Below are 20,720 nucleotides of genomic sequence, written 5' to 3' on the forward strand. Positions count from 1 at the left end.
ACGTTGACGTGTATTTTGTTGGTGGTCTGAAAACTTCCTATTTCGGGTCACCCAGTTGTCAAAGCTGGACATTTTTTAACGGACACCAGAACGATTATACCGACATTTTGTGAAATTTAAGCGGCGGTTGACTTCGCAACGGTGTGTGACGATGTCCGGAGAAATGTCTATGATTGGTGAGTTGAATGACATCTTATTTCCCCCTGAAATTAACCGGTGACTGGATGCTAACACATGAGCTAACTGCTCTGGTCCACCTGTAATACGCATGTTCTTACTATGGTTCTTACCTGTCCACAGGTTCGGTGATCCTGGCCCTGTTCCTGGCTGGTTACCTGGGCCAGCAGTACTTACCGCCCCCAAAACCGAAAGTGATCGGCCTGGACCTGGGCACCACATTCTGCTCTGTCGGCGTCTTCCACCCGGGCAGCGGGGATGTGGAGGTGATCGCGGATGAAGACGGGAGGAAGAGCATCCCTAGCGCCGTCTCATTCACCACCGCTGCGGTGCTAGCTGGACATGAAGCCGTGGACCTGGCCGACAGCAACCCCCAAAACACCATCTACGATGCCAAGAGGTTCATCGGGAAGATATTCGATCCCGAGGTCCTGGAGCAGGAGAGTGCTCGGTATCCGTTCAAGGTGGGCCACGCAGGGGTTGGTTTAGCCGACGGGTTTCTGTGGTGGATCACTTTTGTCTCCTTATGTAGCAGACAGGTTTACCCATCAGCTGTTGGTGTTTTACTTTTACCTAATTCTTTTTTTAGGGGAAACTTTGGAATGACCAGTCCTGCATTTGTAGTTTCTCACATGCGGAAAAAGTAAATTTCCCCAAAATTTAAGTCAAAAAGTTAAACTTTTATAGATTCTAGATTAATTACAAATAAAGTGAAATATTTTTTGTTTTAATCTTGATGATTACGACTTACAGCTCATGGAAATCAAAAATCCATATCTCAAAATATTAGCATAAAAAATTAATAATACAGAAATGTGGACCTGAGAAGAGCCTTTAACCTCTCAGTCTGGTTCACTAAACACAACCACTATCATGGGAAAGACTTCTGACTTGACACCTGTCCAAAAATGAACATCTTCACGTTATTCAAATTTTCTGAGATGCAGCTGTAAGTAAAAGCATTCCCTGTAAAGTGGCTTATATTAGAGTCATGTGCCATGTCTCTATCCTCGCTTATACGGTTTCCTTGCCCCTCTTGCAGGTGATTTACAATAATGGAAGTGCAGAGTTTCAGATCTCCACCAACCATACCTTCACTGTAAGCCCAGAGTTCATCAGCTCCAGGCTGCTGCTGAAGATGAGGAAGATGGCTGAGCGACAGCTGGGTGTGCCCATCCAGAAAGCTGTCATCTCAGTGCCGGCAGAGTTTGACGAGAGACAGAGGAACTACACTGTCAGGGCTGCCAACCTTGCTGGTAAGCTGTCTCGTTGTTGTAAGCTGATGTTGGATCTCCAAGTGGGTCAGTTGACGAAGCTGTACGTCAGGCAGCTGAGTTTTAAAAACTCCCTGTGATGTTTGTTGCATGTCATCTCCCATCATCCTCTTTTGACACATAATTACATTTGTGCAGAGCTAATATAATAATTTCACATTTCTTATTTTCAAAATAATTAATGGATAATGTAGGATTTAAAAACATAAATGCAATGCTAATTATTCAATTAGCCATAACTGCTGTCAGAAATATAATTTACTTTTCTGTAACCGTAAAGTTATCAGCTAATATAGTATTGTTCTTTTTATGGATTTGCCTCTACTTACTCTACTTCTTCCTCTATTTTATTTTACTCTATCATCCAGCCAACACTAATGTTTTCAGACACAGCCTGCTACTGGCATACTTGGATATATTCCAGGTTAGAGCCAAAACAGTGTTTCATCAAGGATCAAGGATATCTCTATTGTCCCCAAGGGGCAATTTATTGTACAGTCAGAAGTCAACACACAAGGTCACCAGAAACATTAGACAAGCGCTGTATTAGAAATATATCTGTGTTTCCCACATATAGACTTTACTTGGGCGGGCCGCCCAGGTATATTAACGCCTGCCAAAGCATATTTGGCGACCCATTTTAGCATTTGGCAGCGAAACGCAGCGCGAGATGTTATCTGGTATTATGTTACAATATGTGGTGGATATTTTTACAAGCACGGAGCAGGTAAAGCAACAGTGAACACACATGTGCAGACGTCATTTGGTACCATGTTGGTGTTTGATCATTTTCATAGGTTATGCCTTCGACAAGCCTCCTCCACACGCGGCACACTAGTGCTGTGAAAAACGAATTGTGGGTGAAAAGATCCAAAAGACGAGTTCTGTGTCTTTTCAGTGACTTTAAAAAAAAACACATTGCAGCTGCAGAAAGAAAGAAAGACATGCAGGGAGAAAGAGGCAGAACAGAACACTAGGTCTGGCAAATAGTCTACATTCTTTCCCTTGTGTTGCAGGCCTGGAGATCCTGCGTGTGATCAATGAGCCCACGGCTGCAGCCATGGCCTATGGCCTGCACAAGGTGGATGTGTTCAACGTGTTGGTGGTCGACCTCGGGGGAGGCACCCTGGATGTTTCTCTGCTCAACAAACAGGGAGGCATGTTCCTCACCAGGGCCATGGCAGGTAATGTCTTTCACTGCATCAGTAATATAATCTACAGTTGTAGGTGATATGAGCCCACTGAAAAGGGAGCTTTACCTTTTGTCCCTTAGACTTAAAATATCATTTTATTCTGTGCTCTCAGTTGAAAGTAATATGGGGTCAGAACTTTCACCTGGATTCACCCCTTCAGAGCGGGTGTCGAATATCTGCTCAGACAATAATCTGGTTTCATTTTAGCATCTTTAATCTGACACTTCTCAAAGCAGCATTTGTGTAAATTAGAAGATGACAGTGACTTAATCTTAAATGGACGGTGTTTTTTTGGCAGGGAATAACCAGCTGGGAGGTCAAGACTTCAGCCAGAGGTTGCTCCAGTACACCACAGAGCGAGTCCGACAGGAGTTTGGCATCCCACCAACTCTTAAAGAGGACATCCACCGTCTTCGACAGGCCGTGGAAGCCGCCAAGCTCAATCTCACCCTCCAACCCAGTGTCACCCTCAGGGTACCCCTGCACCTTCACACCCACGACAGCTCTGAGTCACCCGAAGGCTCTGCTCCGGTTCTCTTCCAGGTTGTGATCACTCGCGAGCTGTTCGAGGAGCTCAACGACGACCTTTTCCAGAAGATCCTGGCTCCCGTTGAGACCGTGTTGGCTGAGGGCCACCTGGAGAAAGAGGACGTGGATGAGATCGTTCTGGTCGGGGGGTCCACCAGGATACCACGCATCAGGAGGCTGATCAGCGAGTACTTTGGGAAGGAGCCCAACACATCTGTAGACCCTGACCTGGCTGTGGTTACAGGCGTGGCCATTCAGGCTGGCATCATGGGTGGCTCCTGGCCTTTACAAGTGAGCGCTATAGAAATCCCAAACAGACACCTTCGCAAGACGAACTTCAGCTAAAGGGCCACAGAGACTTGTCTGATTTATGTGCATAATATAAAATCTGCAGAAGTGAGAAAAAGACCAACAAATACACTGTCACCTGAATGAAGACAGGCGAGACGCTCACTCAGGTTCTCCAACTCATTTCATGCTTTCTTGTTTGTGACAGGTGGCGGTAGCAGAAAAATAAGTAACTGATAACATCTGCAGAAATGAACTGTCCTGTGTCCGTTCTTTAAAGTCACAGCTGCTTTTGTTGTGCACGAAGCGTCAGCAGAAATAACAGCGTGAGTTACAGATGAGATGTGAACGAGGATCTACTGATCCATTCAGCCTCACTGATGATGCTTATTCGTGGTAGATACTTTAACGGTGTTCAATTCAGGGAACAACTTTTTAAGGACTTAAAGATTAACCAGTACATCTTCGGCTATTTATTTATTTATTCCCACCAACTGTGTGTGTGTGTGTGTGTGTGTGTGTGTGTTTGTTTTTTGTAGGCCTTTTTAATGTAATTTTGTTTTTACATCTTTTCATTGAAGGTTGACACACAGTGTGCTTGTGCCTGTTCAGAGAGCTGCTATATTGTTTGAAGTGTTGAGGTGAACCTCTGGAGTTGTGGGGGACAGAGGGACACCTCAGTGTAAAGACACAGTTATGCACAATTCATAAAAGAAATTGCAGTGCAATATGGACTACTCACCTCATAAATAAGGAGCCCTGGTGAGGTGCGGAGCCCCCAGCTAATAGATGAAAGTGCATGCGGGAGAAAGCCTTAATGTTTACACAGTGCTGTAAACGCACCACCCTTCCCTCTGAATAAAAGCCTGCATTATTTGCTTCGGAGAGTGAAAGAGAGAGGAGTCATGCTAAATGCTGCACTTTGAGGACGTCCAGTCGTCGGCTAACTTTACTTTTTTGTGCATTTGCGCATGCTTTATTTAAAAGGCAATAACTTACGCTGACTTCCACACTTCAGATATTTGTGCTGTTTATCAGAGTTAAGAGTAAAAATCCTGCTTTTGCTGCTGTAGGTAGAGGAGGTTGACTCTGGTAGTCCCACAGGAGGACCAAAGCATTGCTTACTGGTGCCTTGTGTATTTGATCTTGTTACGGTCACATATCAGATGTTTGATGGACCTGAGACATGGTTTGTGGTCATCAGGGTGCCTCATTATTTGTTTAATGTAGTATGAAGAAAATGTGTTTCAATGGTTCTTATTCTGGTGGACAGTAGGCTGGTTATTGTATATCCAGTCTGAAAGTTAATTTCCATTCCAAAGTTCTGTCTTTGGAAAACCCAGATCTCTGTAGTACAGAACTCAAGTTACCTACATTCCCTTGGGAAGTATAACTTACTTTTGCCTAATGTCATTCATGAGTACTTGTATTGTGTTTTTCTCCAAATGTTTCTCTGGAACTGCGATCTTGATGAAACAGAGCCTTTAGTAATTAATTTGCCTTTGATGCTGTACAAATCATGTATTGGTCCCTGTTGAAATAGGGAGGAAAAATAAACTGAGATTAGGATCTATTTTTATATCACGTTTTACCCATTGTCAAGAGTCTAGCCACCTAAAAAAGTCTAACAGTTATGACCTGCTCTTCAGCCAATTAAAATTCAATTTCTCAACTTCTTTACAGTCTTTTTATTTTGAGAAAAAGTCAAACTCACTTCATGCATTCCTGGGAAACCTGCACAAAGAACTCCACGTACTCCTCACACGTTCTATCAAGATCCTCCAGGTGCTGGAATGATGCTGCTCATGAGAACGTGTTTGGGCACCATTTTTATTTAATCTCAAATTATTTTTCCCCCAAAGTGTGTCTTCAAAAAGAGAGGTTTATGAAAACAAGAAATACACAGAACAAAACACTAGAGAACTCCTGTATTAGAAGGTGTTTAATGTTTACTTCTGAGGCACAGTAATACTCAAAGAAAACAAACACAAAAGGCAATCAATCTCTTGACCCTGTGCAGCCTGTTGTGATCCCTGGAGCGTCCTTTCAATTAGCTTAGAGCTTTATTTTCACATTTAGCACCCACTTCATTTACGTTACAGCATTCAGTTTTACACTAGCAACCAACATTGTGTATGTGAACACTAAAATACCGCAGACTTAACTGCAAAGTCACTTCCATCATGGAACAGACTATTGCTATTGTAATGATTAAACTGTTCATCACGGTTACATTGTTCCACTATAAATTCTTGGTTGGCTGAAGCATCTCACACATCGGTTAACCTTTTATGTACAATAAAACACAACATAGCACTGCACACAGGGTAACATATGTACCCAGCCAGAATACACACAAATACACATCTTTAAAAAAAAAAAAAAAAAAAAAAAAAATTCTAAAAACACATTCACATTAATTAAAAGACAGCCCAAATGTTCACACCCAAACCATTTTCACCAGTTCTTCTGGTCACACACACACACACACACACGTTGACATGATCTTTACAGCCATATGCACTGGTCAAAAGTAGGGAGGCGGGGGGCATTCAGCCTCTATCAAAATAATTATCTTACAATACACCATGTGAATATTTCACTTGGAGGAGAAGGCAGGACTCCTGTAAACAGCTTGTTTGTGGTTTTCCTCTTTAAATATAAATATTAGTACTATTATGAACAACAGCACAGTGGAGTGCCGACAGAAGGCGGGAGCATAACGAGCGGTTAGCGTTTTAGTCTCATACTGCAATAATGCCTTGTTAAACAGAAATCCATCTGCTAAGAGAAGAATATTATGTACAGTGGTTTAAAAACAAGGAACTGCTTTGGGAAATTAGTGTATAATATTAACGAATCTGGAAACACATTTAAAAACTAAAAATAAAAAAGAAGAAGCAGGCATTGGTAACTCAGAGGGGCCTCTCTGACATTTAGATGTGAGAAAGGAGGCCCCAGATTTGGCAAATTCCATTAATAAAAAGTGCGTGTAGTCCCGTGTGATATACAATATGTCTGACAGGCAAAAAAAGAGAAAATAACCACAACTATTCACAGAATGTACACAAAGCAACTGGGTGGTTTGTTTTCTCCATCACATACAGCAGTCTGTCAGTTAATCAGCACGACAGAGGAGGATAGACTTCACACTGACTAAACACAAAAAAAGCGATGTGAACACTGAGTGTTGTCCTCTCCGTCTCGCTACAGCAGATTCACACAGTCCCGATCACTGGCTAACGCCCCGATTGGTGTAGTAGTCGTAGCCATTGTCTGCATACAGCTCCTCAGTGCCGTCAACTCCATTCCCCACCTCTGGAGGGCGCCAAAGGATAAAGAAACAGTCAGTGTGCTGTTTGACCGCATTGTCCCTTTAAAATAAACACTCAGCTTTATTCAAAAAGATGAAAAAAAAATATAAACAAAAAGGGAGATATTAAGTGCACTTTTTAAATGAAAAACATAATGAATAACCTCAAACAGCTGGCACTGATATGACTTACCTTTGACCCCCCAGCACTAGAGGATGTCTAGACAGACTGGGGCATCTATAAGCTCCCCTAAACATGACGTGGTCTCCAGTGGGAGGGTTATGGAGGAGAGGTTTGGTACATGAAGGGATGGATGGATGGATGAGGGGGAGAAGGGCATAGTAGGTAGAGAAGTGGCAGGTAACGAGGGATGCAATGGATGCATGGAATAAAAGGAGGAAGTCACACTGGTGGTAGCATGGACAGGAGGTGGTGCACGTCACACAGGCTGCTACTGGGGTTGACCTTCAACAGGGAAGAGAGGAAGAGGAGGAGCGAGAACATTCACAGACACTAAGAGAGATGCATGCTGGGATGGAGTGACATGCTAGCTGGGCACCTGGAACCCAAAATGGCTCATTCCTCATCATCAAGTTAAAAAAATAAATATAAAGTAGGAGAAATGGTGAATCTTTTTGTAAAATCAATACAAAGAGAGGAATTTGTTTCTGAGTTCAGGAGCCCAAACAACAAACACACACTACAAAACATCCAGGAGAGACAGACATCCAACATGTCCCCCTCGTCTCAGTGTGAGGGTCTTACCAGAGAAGATGAGTTTCTCCTTCATGACGTTGATGTCTCTGCTGGACCTCCTGACTGCGGCGCTCAGCATGATCTGTTCAGGGTTGTAGCTGCGCATCCCGCTCATCCGATACCTGCGGGGGCACACGTTAGGTCAGAGATCATCTCGGGACAGTGGTGATGTCACTAAATACTGCTGCCTCTGCTCTCATTATGCAGTTCAGGGTCACGTTTTGCTCCATACAGCATTAACTTTTAAATCTTTAGAAAGAAGTATGGAGTTAGTGTACGTGCCCCGCACTGATTCATGGGAAACAAATCTGTTTAATTGCAGTGCTTCTTTGAGCAAACAGATTCCTAATTTGTGGCTACGGTTTGTTTGATCTGGTGACTCAGTTTAAAGGCGACTTTACTCTCAAAATCAAAATGACGTTGGAGCTTATAAATGCAGTATATTGGGCTCAGTTTAGGCTAGCACGAGACAACACAGTTGCTTCTCATCATGTGAAAGTGTGTCGTCTTTAGATCCATAATATAGTGGAAGCAGCTTATAGTGATGACAAACGGTGTTAATTTTGGGTGTTTTCATACATAACATATGGATCGTGTTGCTACTGCAAGTGGCCATATGTTTAGGCTGTCTTCTAGCTTATTTGTAGGAGGTTTGGGACTGCCCAGACCATAACAACAGTCCTTATATGCTTTGCAAACGTTAAGTGGTGTGTGTGTGTGTTTTCCCTCTGCTGTACTCGCATCACCGTGGGTCAGCAAGTTATTTTGCCCTCGCGTTCCTGCTCTGCTCCCTCATAATTATCGGCCCTGCTCTCACACAGCAGCAGGTACGTTACGTGAGTGGAGTGTACTTTCACCCTGACCTCTCAGACATGGCTTGGAGCATGAGAGGGCCAGGTTTAAAAATCAGTAAAGTGAAGCAGTCTGTTTCATTACTTTATATTTGTGTATAAAAAAAAAAAAAATCACACTAGTAATCAATTTGACCTATACAGATGTGATCACTGTAAGCGGTTTCCACTGTAGTCTACACAGAGTTTTAAGATGAGCACTAAAATATGGGTACCACTTTCTAATCAGGGACCCTTTAACTACAACTTTATTCTTAGTTAATAAATCATTTAATAATACTTATATTTATAAGTCATTGTTAGCAAAGACATCTTCTTTTGCCTGGTTGTGAATAATCCCAGTGGCTGTTTGTCCTTTGTATTTGGTAAGAAGGTAGTTATACATGTTGGCAATCCATGAAAAAATGCTTTAACATGCGTTTTTAAATGGATTTTGGTTCTGCAGCCCTTTTCCAGAAGGTAAGTGGTCATATGGTCCAATCAAAAGGATTTTTCCACAACCTGGCAACCTTAAAGTTGTTTAAATCTAATCTATCTATCTATGAAGCATTACTAAATAACCATTAACATTAATAAGGCTATTGGTTATAACTTAAACATTTTATACATAGTGCCTTATTAGCAAGCAAAATATGTCATAATCAGTGCTGCAAATAACACTTTATTTTCAATAGAACTAATAGAATAAAATCATTTTAAAAAATACCTACTGAAAATACCTTCTGAACGAAAAATTTCTGAAATATAATTAAGACTGTGGTTATCTAATCAACTTTTGTTAGTAGCAGAGAGGATGACTCCCTAGCTTTAGCTTCGTATAATCAGTCAAGGCAGAGGAATTCTTTTCCTGCTCATGAAAATGGCGTCCTAGCTTTAATGAAAACAGCCTTAATCTCAATTAACTTAGCTGAAGAGCATTAGTCAAGATGAACTGCGACAAGGCATTTAGAAACAGAAATGCAAACAAGCGAGCCTTCAGTCCATCAGAGTCAATAAAAGCCAATCCCGAGGCTCTTCTCCTGATGAATGCAAATCCGTAGTTCATTTTGGACGTTTTAGTGACTTGGCTTAATCAGATGGATAATAAATGTTAAATCTCATTGGTGACTTAATGCTGTTTATATATTTTGTACTGTGCGGGTGGAAAGCATTCATTTGATTTAGCCCACAGGGATAAAGACGTGAACTCCTCCCTCAGAGAGGAAAGTGGCAGCAGTGCAGTACAACGATTCAGGTGAGAGAGAGAAGTGAGAGAGAAAAGAAATGTAGAAAGACAGTGGACGTAAGTTGGAGAGAAAAATTGGATGGAGTTTGTTATAATAAGGAGAGCAACAAAAAAACCCCAGAAAGAATGGATAAAAGAGATGGAGAGAAAGCAAAAGAATGAATCGAACAAAAGAAGGATGGATAAAGATAGTGACAGACAGAAAGAGGGTGAAAGGAGAGAAGACTTTGGGTCAGAAGAGGTGACCCAGTTACCTGATCATGTGATAGCTTGAGAGAAGATGCCAGAATGCAGCAGAGGAGGAGAAGAGCATGCACATCAGGCAGAGGAGAGAGGACGAGGAAGAGGCAGAAGGACAAAAAAGGACAAAAAGGAGGCGGGAGACAAGAGAGGTCAGTTTAGAAGCCAGCAGAAGCTACTGAAGAGCTCGGCTAAGCAGAGAAACCCTGCACCGGACCGTACAGAAGAAAAATAAAATAGGTAAGAAAAATAGATCACTGCCCTCCATCACAGAGGCAACAGGAGGACAGGCCATCTGTCCCTGGAGCTGTCACAAAACCACACTCCACCAGTGGAACAGAAATCCAGAGGGGAGTGTGAAGGGTTTACAGCAAAGAGAAGATAAAACTACATCTTCTCTGCCACCACTCAGGTGCCGGGTGGTGGGGGGAGAACAGCACAAATACATCATAGCAGCGTACAAAACCACATAAGTGTTCTTAATTAATAATTGTGTTCTTTCCAGCCTTTCCTTTGAAGGTCATTATTGGCACAATCATTGAAAAAAAATTAAACAAAAAGGAAGAGCATAAATATGTATGAGCAGTTATTTTAATGATGTGTTCCAGACAGATGTCTCCTGAGTGAAAGGGTGTCACGTCGAATGAGAGATGTAAGTGAAGGGTGCTGGTTAATGAGCAGTTATTAATGATATGTACTCATGTGTGTTTGCGGGTGGAAGAGAACAGGAGAGAATAAACAACAACAACAAAAGAACAGTGTTTACTTCCCCCCCCTCATACACCAGCAGATCAACTGAGAAGCATTAACTCACTATAATGACTGACTGCAGGTTTAACACAGTGTCTGTACTTACTTCTGGAAAATGAATATTCCTATAACTACTGCAAAGGAGATGAGATCTGCGGACACCCACATCAGGCAGTATTTATCTGGACTCTGGAAACACAAACACACACATGGTAAATCTGGGTTTAATCCCTCAACAAGCTTGTGAAAAGATCCACCAGTGGGTGGATCTACATGTCAACAACACAATGTCTTATGTGAGCAGTTAGATTTTTTTTTAAATTATAACAACCTCTATAAATAAAATGTACTGCCATATGAGGAATACCTGAAAAAAACAAAAACAAAAAACCCAACTGATGTTCAGAGGATAAATATTCACTTCCATTTGCCTTAACAGGCAGAGGCAGATTTCACTTTGATTCACAGTTCAAACTAACAGACGGTACTGCAGATGCCCCGGCAGCCTTAACTCTCCCTGATCCACAGCCGGGGGGGGGGGGGGGGGGGGTACACATGTTGTCATGCAGACTTCCCGTATGGTGGCACAGACCAGGCCGGCAAGCTGCATAGGCAAGGGGGTGGTGAAACGATACCAGAGTGCCACAGTGTGGGTGCTACCCATGTTGAGAGGTTTCAGGAGCAGACTGAACTAGAAAAGCATGAGTCATACACTACAGGACACACTACAGCGATGACGCTCGTCTTTTCTACTGTGCTGGGACCCTCGGATGAGTGTTGAAAGGATAGCATGCTCAGTTCAGTTGGTAGCTAGTGTCTTGTTGATATCACCTGTTAAAATCTTGTTTAGGTGTGCAGAGGAGATGCAGGCTGAAGGAGAGGACACAGGTCGTCATCTAATACCATATACACTGATTCAACATAAAGCCACTTTATGAACCTTTTACATTTGCTTCTAAAAAGCTGTTACCAAGCAGATCTTTTCCGGGCTGGTAGGTACAGGGAGCACATAGAGACTATGGCTGAACAGGAAAGGGAAAAACAAAAAACAAAGCTGAACTTTATTTACAAAGAAAACCAGAAACAAACAAAAAATACATTTTGCAAACGACAGAGCTCGATTGCGGGTTGTAGAAGAAAACTCTGTACAGTATGTCATGGGTCCTTACCATAAGCCAGATGGGGTAAGGCACCTTATTAAGGATATGTGGGGCCTCTGAAGAGACTGAAGACACCCCGCTGCACCAGAGCACCGAGAACAACCAGGGCTCGTTGATGTTGTAAAGTGTGAGGTTGATGTTGCTCTCGGAGAAGTCTCTGAAAGCAATCGCACACATTCAGGGACGCCTTTGAATATAAATCCATGTGTTAAGGTGATGACCTGATAACTGTGTGTCTGTGTGTGTCTGTCTGTGTGTGTCTGTGTGTGTCTGTCTGTCTGTGTGTGTCTGTGTCTGTGTGTGTCTGTGTTCCTACCTGATTTCCCATGTGCTGGCCTGGTTGTATCTGAGCAGCAGCCTGCTGATGCCGAACTGATGGAGACTTTGAGGACTCCGTTTCTCCGCTGAGGTCTGGATCAGACTGGGTGCCAGCTGTCTCACCTGCGCTCTGTGTTCATCTGGAGTCCACATCACCTACAAAAAAGGCACAATATACAGGGCTACAGTTAAACTCGTCTCAATCTGTATGTCACCAGCATTAATGCAGTGACAGGGTCTGAATAGACATGAATAGACATAAGGAACACTCGTCCATTTACTGGAATTGCAAGATTAACCTTATATAGTCATTATTAGATTAATTCACATTTTAACCCATTCCATTTGCATAAGAGTGAGACGTCATGCTAAACCAAACATGATGTGGATTGGGTCTACCGAAGTATAATTTTTTTTTTTTTTTATGTACTAACCAGGCTCTGAGGAACCCCAGATTTCTGCACAGCCCGCAGCGTATCATTGATCCAGCTGTGGTAGCAGGGGTGGTCCGGAGGTGGTCTCCTCAGCCTGAAAACCACTGTGCTGTTATGATAGGAAGCCAGCTTTAGAAGCTGCTCCAGGCTGCACACACTCTGGTTGGCAATCAGATTCTTGTCATGGGGGGACAGGGTGTGCACTGTCCAGAAGGGGTCGTCCTAAAACGCAGCGACAGAAAAACATGAGGAAGACTATCACAGATGGGTTTAAGAGGGGTAAGATCACTGCATTTACAGTTTAATATACACACACACACACACACACACACACACACCCCTCTAACAGTTGCTTTGTATAAAAAGCACTCATCCACGTGTTATGTAGAGCGACTGGACAACACCTACGGGGAAATAAAAATAGTGAGGTTTTTCCTTAGTTGCTTCACGTCTTTTTCCTCGCTTCACTGCTTGCTCACTCCTTGTTAAAGCACACAGGAGAAGAACATCAGATGCTTCTTATGGTCTTCCATGATGGGCTTTAGTTCACTGTACTGACTAGAAATAGCCAAAGACTTTAGCTTTGTAATTTTAATTAACCAGTCTGGGGCAGGACATGTTTGGGCATATAGAAACCAGCGTATGACAGTCAGTTGTCACTACTACACAAAGAAGTAGTAAGGCTTTTGTTGGAATGCCATCTCCAGCCACAATGTGCACACATGCAAGGGCGGGGGGGGGATTCAAACAGATCCTGACATATTGGGGGCAGAGCAGTCTTCGCAGTCACTGTCTTTGCGCAGCAATCCGATCTCATAAAATAAAGGCTTTAGAATATATTTAACACGTTTTAAAAACGCAAAATGACTTTAAACTCCCTTTAGAAACAAAGCTACACAGTTAGAGTACACATTTAGAAATGTACAAATAAGAAGAAACTCTTGCTGTAGCAGTTTTTTGAACAACATCTAGCACCAACAGATTCTCGTCCTTAGAAACACATTATTAAGATTAATGCATTTATACAAGCTGCAGGCAATGGCAAAAAAAAAAGAAAAAAAATGAATACAAACAATGGAGTAAGTAATTTCTCTTTCTTTTCGATGGTGCCTTATCATATGCAGGAAACAATTACTGGGGAGCAGAACAGGCAGTATTTCTACAAAATTCTCATTGCTTGTTTGTCAGCGTGTTTCATCCTGTTTGGCCTGCTACTGTCGTACTTCAAGCGGGTTGAGACAATTATTTTGAAGCACTAGTTGACCCCGATCAACTCCGCATACGGGAGAGCATCACAAACCGCTAATGGATCTCAAGTTTCATGAAGGATCAATGAGTGAGGACACAAGCTGTGGAGTACTCGTGACTCAACGGGCTAATGACCCTTTATCACTTTCCATACATCACTGTGACGCGTCACACGGTCAAATAGAGCCGAAATTTCTTCAAAAGCCCTCATCAGCATCCAAGAACTACCTTGAGGAACCACTGTCCTGCGTTGAGCTGCTGCAGATCTGTCCAGTTGAAGTGTGAGGCATCATCCAACCGTCTGTCTGGGAACACCTTCTCGACGTCCGTGGTTCTCAGCAGGTTGCGGTCATGCATCAGGAAAGGCACTCCATCCACACTAATGATCAAGTTGGTGCAGAGTTATGAGATGCAAATCAGGTAGTTTAGAATATTATATTCTCTCTGTATAATGAGAGATATATATAATTTAAAAAAAATTTTTAAGAAAAAATAATTATAATCTCTCTCATTATACACAGAGAGAATCCTTGATTCTTACTAGATAGAGGGCAGAGGCGTAGATTTGAAAGGGGAAGCAGGGGACACAATATTTATAACACATGCTCACATGAACACTTAAAAAGGCTACTTACACCAAACAAAAGACACAGAAGAGGACGGAAATGTAAATCATGCCCACATGTGTGTTGACTCAGCAGCGATAACATTAAATGAGAAAGTGGCGATACAGGAGAACAAATATTTGAAGGCAAAACGCCTGAGAGCCTTACTGAATTATAATCCATTATCTTTTTGTACCGTCACCTGGGACCTGAAATTTGTCTTCCTTTACATAAAGACATTTCCACCATAATTTGATGCAGAAAAAAATTCATTCAAGTCTTTTCTTCTAATGACTCAACTACATTTTTTATACTAACTCAAAGTGAGCTGCCATATAAAATCAAAAGGACCATTAAAAGGTAAGTTTATCTGTAGCTTGTGCTTATTAGATGAATAAGGGCTCTGAAAATGACATTGGATAAGAGCAGAAAAGACATGAGTTGGTTAGAGCGTAAACTCTTGAAACCATGTCAAGAGAAAGGGAGAGCAGGGGAGACAAAGACAAGAGTTTGGCCCAGTTGTGAAGGTTTTTTTTGTTGAAAATGCTGCTGCTCAATATTTGAATACCAAATGACTTCCCCTTTCTGAATTCACATCAGCATGTTATCCAGTAGAATCAAAGACAAAACCCAGGACAAAAGAAAAAAAGCCCTCCCCATTTCTCAATATTTGCTATTCAAATTCTTGGCTGAAAAAGAATGCCTTTCCTGTGTGGAAATGAGAGTGTGAACTGTTAACTCCCAAAATATATTTCTCTGGAGTTAAAAAAAAAACAAAACTGTATGCAAAGTTCATCAGTAAAAAGACTGTATGATGATGATCTGATGTTGGTATATTAGTCAGCAGGTGGGTGTGTGTGTGGGTGTGTGTGTGTGTGTTCTGCTGCAGGAGTCTCACTGTCGCTCTGGTTGTCATCAAGTCTAATTACTCAGCACAGTCAGGAGCTCACCTGTCAGCGGCCTGCACCAAAACATACAACCATTCCCCTCTCTTACAGGGAACAATGAGCACACAAACATGCCAACGTGGTTGCTAAATACAGGAAAAGAGTCTGCAGCTAATTGAGACGCAAGAGTAACCGGAAATAACCTTAAAACATACTACAAAATAAAGCCCAAACCCACCTCCACACACCCAGCAGCAGCAAGGCAACACTCCCCACCTCTACACAATCACTCATCCTCCATATATGCACATGCATGAGTAGACACGTACACCCACTGACTATCACATACCATGGCCACTATAGTATCCACTCTCCCCACTTCCTCTTTCTTCTTCCAAGTGTGTCTCAGCCTGTCACCTCTCATTAGGCTGGTTGTATCATGCCTTCATCTACTGCCTGCTGACAAGCAGACCTGCTGTTGCATCCTGTGACTGTTGTAGTTAGTAAGTATGTGTTTTCATGTTGACAGAATATTACCGCTTTGCCCTTTTCCCTTTCAAGACAAATTACTTGTTAAGACTACATAAACATTCCTTTTTTTTTTGGACAGACCTCATGATTTCTCTATAACATAATGTACGACACACTATGTATTGACTGGTAATACGTCGACTAGTGTGAGCTTGTTCTACTGTGGTACTGATATTAATATGTTTTGGGTAAACCAATGTTTCCATAATTTATGAAAGGAAAGCAAACAGCGAGGCACGATGTAGACAGACTAAATAACCTTTTATTTGTTTGGCCTCGTCATCCTGCTATATTGATCGTGTGTGTACCTGATAGCCACGTCAGCCTCCAACCCAGTGACGTTCATCTGCAGAGCTCGTTGGAAGGACCACAGTGTGTTCTCTGGAGCGAGCTGAAAGAAAACACACACACACACACACACACACACACACACACACGTGACTTTACTGGAGTCACTACTACTGTTGAGGAAAAAAAACAATGCCACATGAAAAGAAATTATTGCTTATTATCGAGTGGGTGTTACTAAGTCAAAAATAAACAATGTGAAAATACACTCTTTCCTCTGAATACAAAGGAATGTTATGAAATGACAATGGGCAGCGTTGCTCTTTAACTCTTAAAGTTAAGGATCAATACCAAGCCAATAGGTTAAACAACACTTACTAGAAACGCTAATGACTGGGAACCACAGGATAGGAATGATGCTGTAATCAATACAAAGTCCTTCTGGGAATCTATGTCCGGTCATGTGCCTCTGAGTTTTCTCACAGCCTCGCAGAGCCACTCCTAATTTTAGATTCCACAGCGAGGATCGATTGCTTTTCACAGATACCACAGAATCGAGGGTGTGTTTTTTTGAGCGTGTGAGCAACTTATGAACAACAAGGACTCCATCTTCCAAGTGCTGCATAATACTGAGCCAAATATCAGTCCAAGCACATAAATCCTTCTTTGGGTAATGTTTAGAAGCAATAACATTAGTATAAGCACATGAATCAAATATAAAAAGCAAAAATGTGCTTTGGTGTGCATGAATCATATCTTAATGTGAGTTTTGGATGCATACTTAACAGGCTCTAACAGGCCTTTTAACACTGTAGTGGAGTCTAAAATCTGATCTGTAGGAGAGATTGTGAGCTGAACATAAGCAATCTCTAATTGATTCGCTTCCATTTCAAGCTCATCAAGTCGAACAGAACATCATAAAACCCAGCAGAAAATTTATCCCTGTCATACATCAGGCAGCGAGAGCCCCAGGTTCTCACTGGGTTATGTTTGTGGACTATTTTCAGTTGTGTGACCACAAGGTCATTAACAGACTAGAATAGCCTTGGGAAGTGCAGGAGAAGAAAAATGAGTGTAAAACAAGAGCAACAAATATCTATACAGCCTGCACAGTTATTTCTCCTGCTTCTCTAAATCACAATCAAGTGGCACTCTGAATTAAAGGCTCATCTCCTGTGTGGCTCAGTGTCATCCACAATGGATGTTCATGTTTGCTTTTATTTATGTAAAGCATGCTGAATTTCCCCATGTATGAAATGCGCTATATAAATAAACTTGCTATTGCAGAAGGCCAGGGGTTTGAGGCTGTCTCTGACTAAATATCAGGCAGCTAAAAATTAATGGCAAAACGGCTGCAACGCTTATTTTCATTGTCGATTAATCTGTCGATTATTTTCTCGATTAGTTTTTTGGTTTATAAATGTTAAAAAAGTGGTGAAAAGTCAATCAGCGTATCCCATAGCCCAAGAGGACGTCCTCAAATGTCCCGTTTTATCCACAATTCAAAGATATTCAGTTTACTATCATAGAGGAGTAAAGAAACCAGGACCAGAAATCAGCTGACTTACCATGGGAGCTCCCTGGTGGCCAATGACATCAGGGCGTTGCTTGAGAGCAGTGGGGTTCATGATGCAGGGGGAGTTGATGTTCAGGGGTACCACATAGAGCCCCAGTAACACACTGAGATACAGCAGCACAACCACCACCTGGAGCCCTGGGAGAAGACAGATGATAATATAGTTGCGGCTGCTATGCACGAATTGAGTTGAAGGAATGGTTCCAAATTTTGGGGAAGACGCTTACTTGCTGTCTTGACAAGAGTTAGATCAGAAGATTGATACAACTCTCATGTCGATGTTAAAAATTAAGCTACATTGAGCAGCTGGTTAGCTTAGCATACAGACTGGAAACGAGGGACACTGTTAGCCTACCAAAATCTACTTACCAGCACCTCTTATGCTCACCAATTAAAACATTATATTTTGTTTGTTTGATCTGTACAAAAATATATATATAAAAAAAAATTACAGTCAACAACAATAATAATAATAATAATAATAATAATAATAATAATAATAATAATAATAATAATAAGCATTAAAATTTGTACAGCTTACAATCTGTGTTTAATAATTGGCAAATAACTGCCAGTTGTGATTTTTGCACTAATGATATTGTTAGCAGCTTCACTTGTGGGACCATTGACTAATGCAGTTCATTTGCAAAGCTTGTTTCTGTCTTTTAGTAAACATCCTAAGCATGGACACAAATACATAAATTAAAGGAGCAGCACTGATATTCAAGAGAAAATGCTGATTTTAAATATTCTATGGTTTGATTTGTACCAAGAGAACATTTTGGGGCGATCTTTAGTTTTCAATGAGATGTGTGACGTCAGTAGTTGCTGTGAATGTGGGTAATGTTCAGTACCGTTAATAGCTACACACAGTGGCCAACACTGACATTAGTGGCCCAGGAGACACTTTCCCCTGCATCCTCCTCAATGTGAGAGAGCAATGAAGGCTGTGTCACACACACACACACACACACACACACACGTATTGGTTTCAAGGTCAGCTCCAGGGTGGCGTTGAGTAGACAACTCTTGTTACACACAGGAGGCTCACAGACTTCAGACACACACACACACACACACCCCCCACCCACCCACCCACCCCCTCTTTGGTATTCAGACTCCACTGTGCATTACAGCAGGGACGCTAAAGTGGGAGTAATCTGGCCAAGACCTTTCCAGCTCATCATGCCTCTCCAAAAGCAGAACATAAAATGTAACTGAACATGCTATTTATTAGTTTTAAATATCTCCCATAGTATAAAGAGAAATTACTTTTGTCTAACGTGAGGACAGTAATAAAAAAAGTTATCTAACTCACTGGAAGTAAAATTCTCTTAGCTAAATGTATCTTCATATTAATTAAGTGTGTTCTTTAGAAATTGTATCAGTTACAGGAGAGGCCGACTGCATTTACAATAATTACTGTCAGGCTATAATTTCTTCATTAGACAATAAAACTGGTACATAAATGACACTAACCAATTCTATTCTATTCACACCTGTTCTGTTGTGCAGACACCAGTGGCAGTGAGGGTTAGGATATACACCAAGACCTGCTAATCCCCAGAAAGAGTCATGTACTCGAGGAGAAAACAATCCAAGGTGTCCTTGCTGGAAAACATCACATGAGCCCGTAGGAATGTTAGCTATCTCAGAGACCCTGGGTGGAGGTCCTGGCCTCTGTCTACATAGTGTTAATCATTCACCACTCTTCCTGTGCACGTAGCAGATGGTTACATCAGGTAACAGTAACTTCTGTTCTGTGTTACAGAAGCAAACATACTTGTTTTTTCTGAGCGGGCGACCTGTCCAGCCACAATCCAAGACAGCGCTGTGACTGCAGCAAGAGCCCCGATGTGCAGGAACGGACCTGTGGCCTGGGCATAGGTAGTGAGAGAAAAGTAGATGAAGGCAGGACACGGAGAAAGGAAGAGGATATAAAGAAAAGGAAAAAAAAAACAACAAAAAAAACACAACAGAGGTATGGGAGAGAGATTCAGGGTTTAAGAGATGACAGTGAGCAAAGTAGAGAAACAAAGAAAGACAGAGGCATGAAATTACAGACATTATCTGGGGTTAAGACATTTGTAACACTATTCACAGATAATAGCTATAATTTGTAGAGGCTTTCAAAGTGAATGGCATCAGTTTAAGTGGAACTGTGATTCCACTTCAATAATCTCAGGGACACAGTAATTCTAAGCTTCTCACACATCTTTGGATATCGTTTAGCTGTTTATTGTTAGTAGGATGAATGCAGATTAAGTCTCGGGATATGCAGTTTATGTTATTATGCTTTTTTCATACAGCAATGTTAAACATGGAAATAAAATATAAATGACATGCTTGTAAAATGATCCACATACAGTGTGCTTACGAGGATGTTTTGGTAAGAGAACATAAGAGATACGTAAACAAAGACGATGCAGCTGTTGCAGGCGAGCTTGACTGATAAAATGCATTTTTGCATTTTTTCAAATTTGAAAGTCTGAATGATACCAGGTTCAAACAGGTTTTTAAAAAACATTCCCAGGAAAGAGATAAAAGAATATCCAGGGAAAAGTGGTTACAGCTCAGTTATTTTAAACCCACAAACAAATGGTCAAAGTCCATGTTGCTGCTTCCACCCTGTGTATCGCAACACTCAAATTTATTATCGGCAGTGATGTTAAAAACTATGAACAATGGCCTTTGGGCTTTCCTGTGTTTCAGTCTGCTGACCTGCAGGGAGATGGGGATGACGTCCCACTCTTGACTCCATGTTTGATTGACAGATATCACCCCAACAATGGTTGTGAGCAGAGCAGCAGTCACTCCTATCTGTGTAGACAGAGAGGGAGTAAAACAGAAAATAAGAGGGGCTGTCGCTTTGGATACATACACACAGCACAGAATAACCCCACATAGCTCCCAGCCATTTCACACCCCAAACAGTGTTAACTCCTTGTATTTGGTTTGCTGATAGCATTTTATTTAAGGTAATTTACTGGCCTTTCACAAGCCCCGTGGGACGACTCGATGCAAACTGTATGTTCAGGACAAGTTCAGCTGATCGGCAATGAATGAGCACACACGCA

At 41.8% G+C, this 20,720-nt stretch overlaps 2 protein-coding genes across 8 annotated transcripts in view; one reads left to right on the forward strand and one right to left on the reverse strand.

The window, feature by feature from the left end:
* The first annotated feature begins 10 nt into the window (after window positions 1-10).
* Window positions 11-5,136, forward strand: hspa13 (heat shock protein 70 family, member 13). Its single transcript, XM_038694198.1, has 5 exons — window positions 11-176; window positions 301-641; window positions 1,220-1,433; window positions 2,468-2,635; window positions 2,943-5,136. Exons 1-5 carry the CDS (start codon window positions 152-154, stop codon window positions 3,515-3,517), a joined length of 1,323 nt encoding a protein of 440 aa, XP_038550126.1. The 5' UTR covers window positions 11-151; the 3' UTR covers window positions 3,518-5,136.
* Window positions 5,137-5,384: 248 nt separating this feature from the next.
* gdpd5b (glycerophosphodiester phosphodiesterase domain containing 5b) overlaps window positions 5,385-20,720 on the reverse strand; it is a 50,351-nt gene continuing 35,015 nt past the window's right edge. For 3 of the 7 annotated variants that reach the window (XM_038694194.1, XM_038694196.1, XM_038694197.1), the window contains 11 exons: window positions 20,365-20,463; window positions 19,427-19,520; window positions 17,636-17,781; window positions 16,088-16,170; window positions 13,985-14,135; window positions 12,509-12,730; window positions 12,073-12,230; window positions 11,766-11,913; window positions 10,703-10,785; window positions 7,540-7,652; window positions 6,642-6,778 (listed from right to left, as the gene is read on the reverse strand). In XM_038694194.1, coding sequence (XP_038550122.1) covers window positions 6,693-6,778; window positions 7,540-7,652; window positions 10,703-10,785; window positions 11,766-11,913; window positions 12,073-12,230; window positions 12,509-12,730; window positions 13,985-14,135; window positions 16,088-16,170; window positions 17,636-17,781; window positions 19,427-19,520; window positions 20,365-20,463 — 1,383 coding nt within the window. In that variant the 3' untranslated portion in view covers window positions 6,642-6,692. Of the gene's footprint in view, window positions 6,779-6,966; window positions 7,653-10,702; window positions 10,786-11,566; window positions 11,619-11,765; window positions 11,914-12,072; window positions 12,231-12,508; window positions 12,731-13,984; window positions 14,136-16,087; window positions 16,171-17,635; window positions 17,782-19,426; window positions 19,521-20,364; window positions 20,464-20,720 lie in introns of those variants that run through there. The other 4 variants (XR_005440672.1, XR_005440671.1, XM_038694193.1 and 1 more) reach the window with 4 other exon arrangements.

The sequence above is a fragment of the Micropterus salmoides genome, unplaced genomic scaffold (assembly GCF_014851395.1).
Source record: "Micropterus salmoides isolate LMB-PRFRI ecotype aquatic unplaced genomic scaffold, ASM1485139v1 Ms_hic_scaffold_3, whole genome shotgun sequence".
Lineage (NCBI taxonomy): Eukaryota > Metazoa > Chordata > Actinopteri > Centrarchiformes > Centrarchidae > Micropterus > Micropterus salmoides.

Bases quoted from the DNA above. Each gene is read 5' to 3' on its own strand.
- hspa13 (XM_038694198.1), top strand. From the start codon at position 152: ATGTCCGGAGAAATGTCTATGATTG. The intron at 177-300 runs GTGAGTTGAATG...ACCTGTCCACAG, and splicing joins CGGAGAAATGTCTATGATTG to GTTCGGTGATCCTGGCCCTG. The intron at 2,636-2,942 runs GTAATGTCTTTC...TTTTTTTGGCAG, and splicing joins CCTCACCAGGGCCATGGCAG to GGAATAACCAGCTGGGAGGT.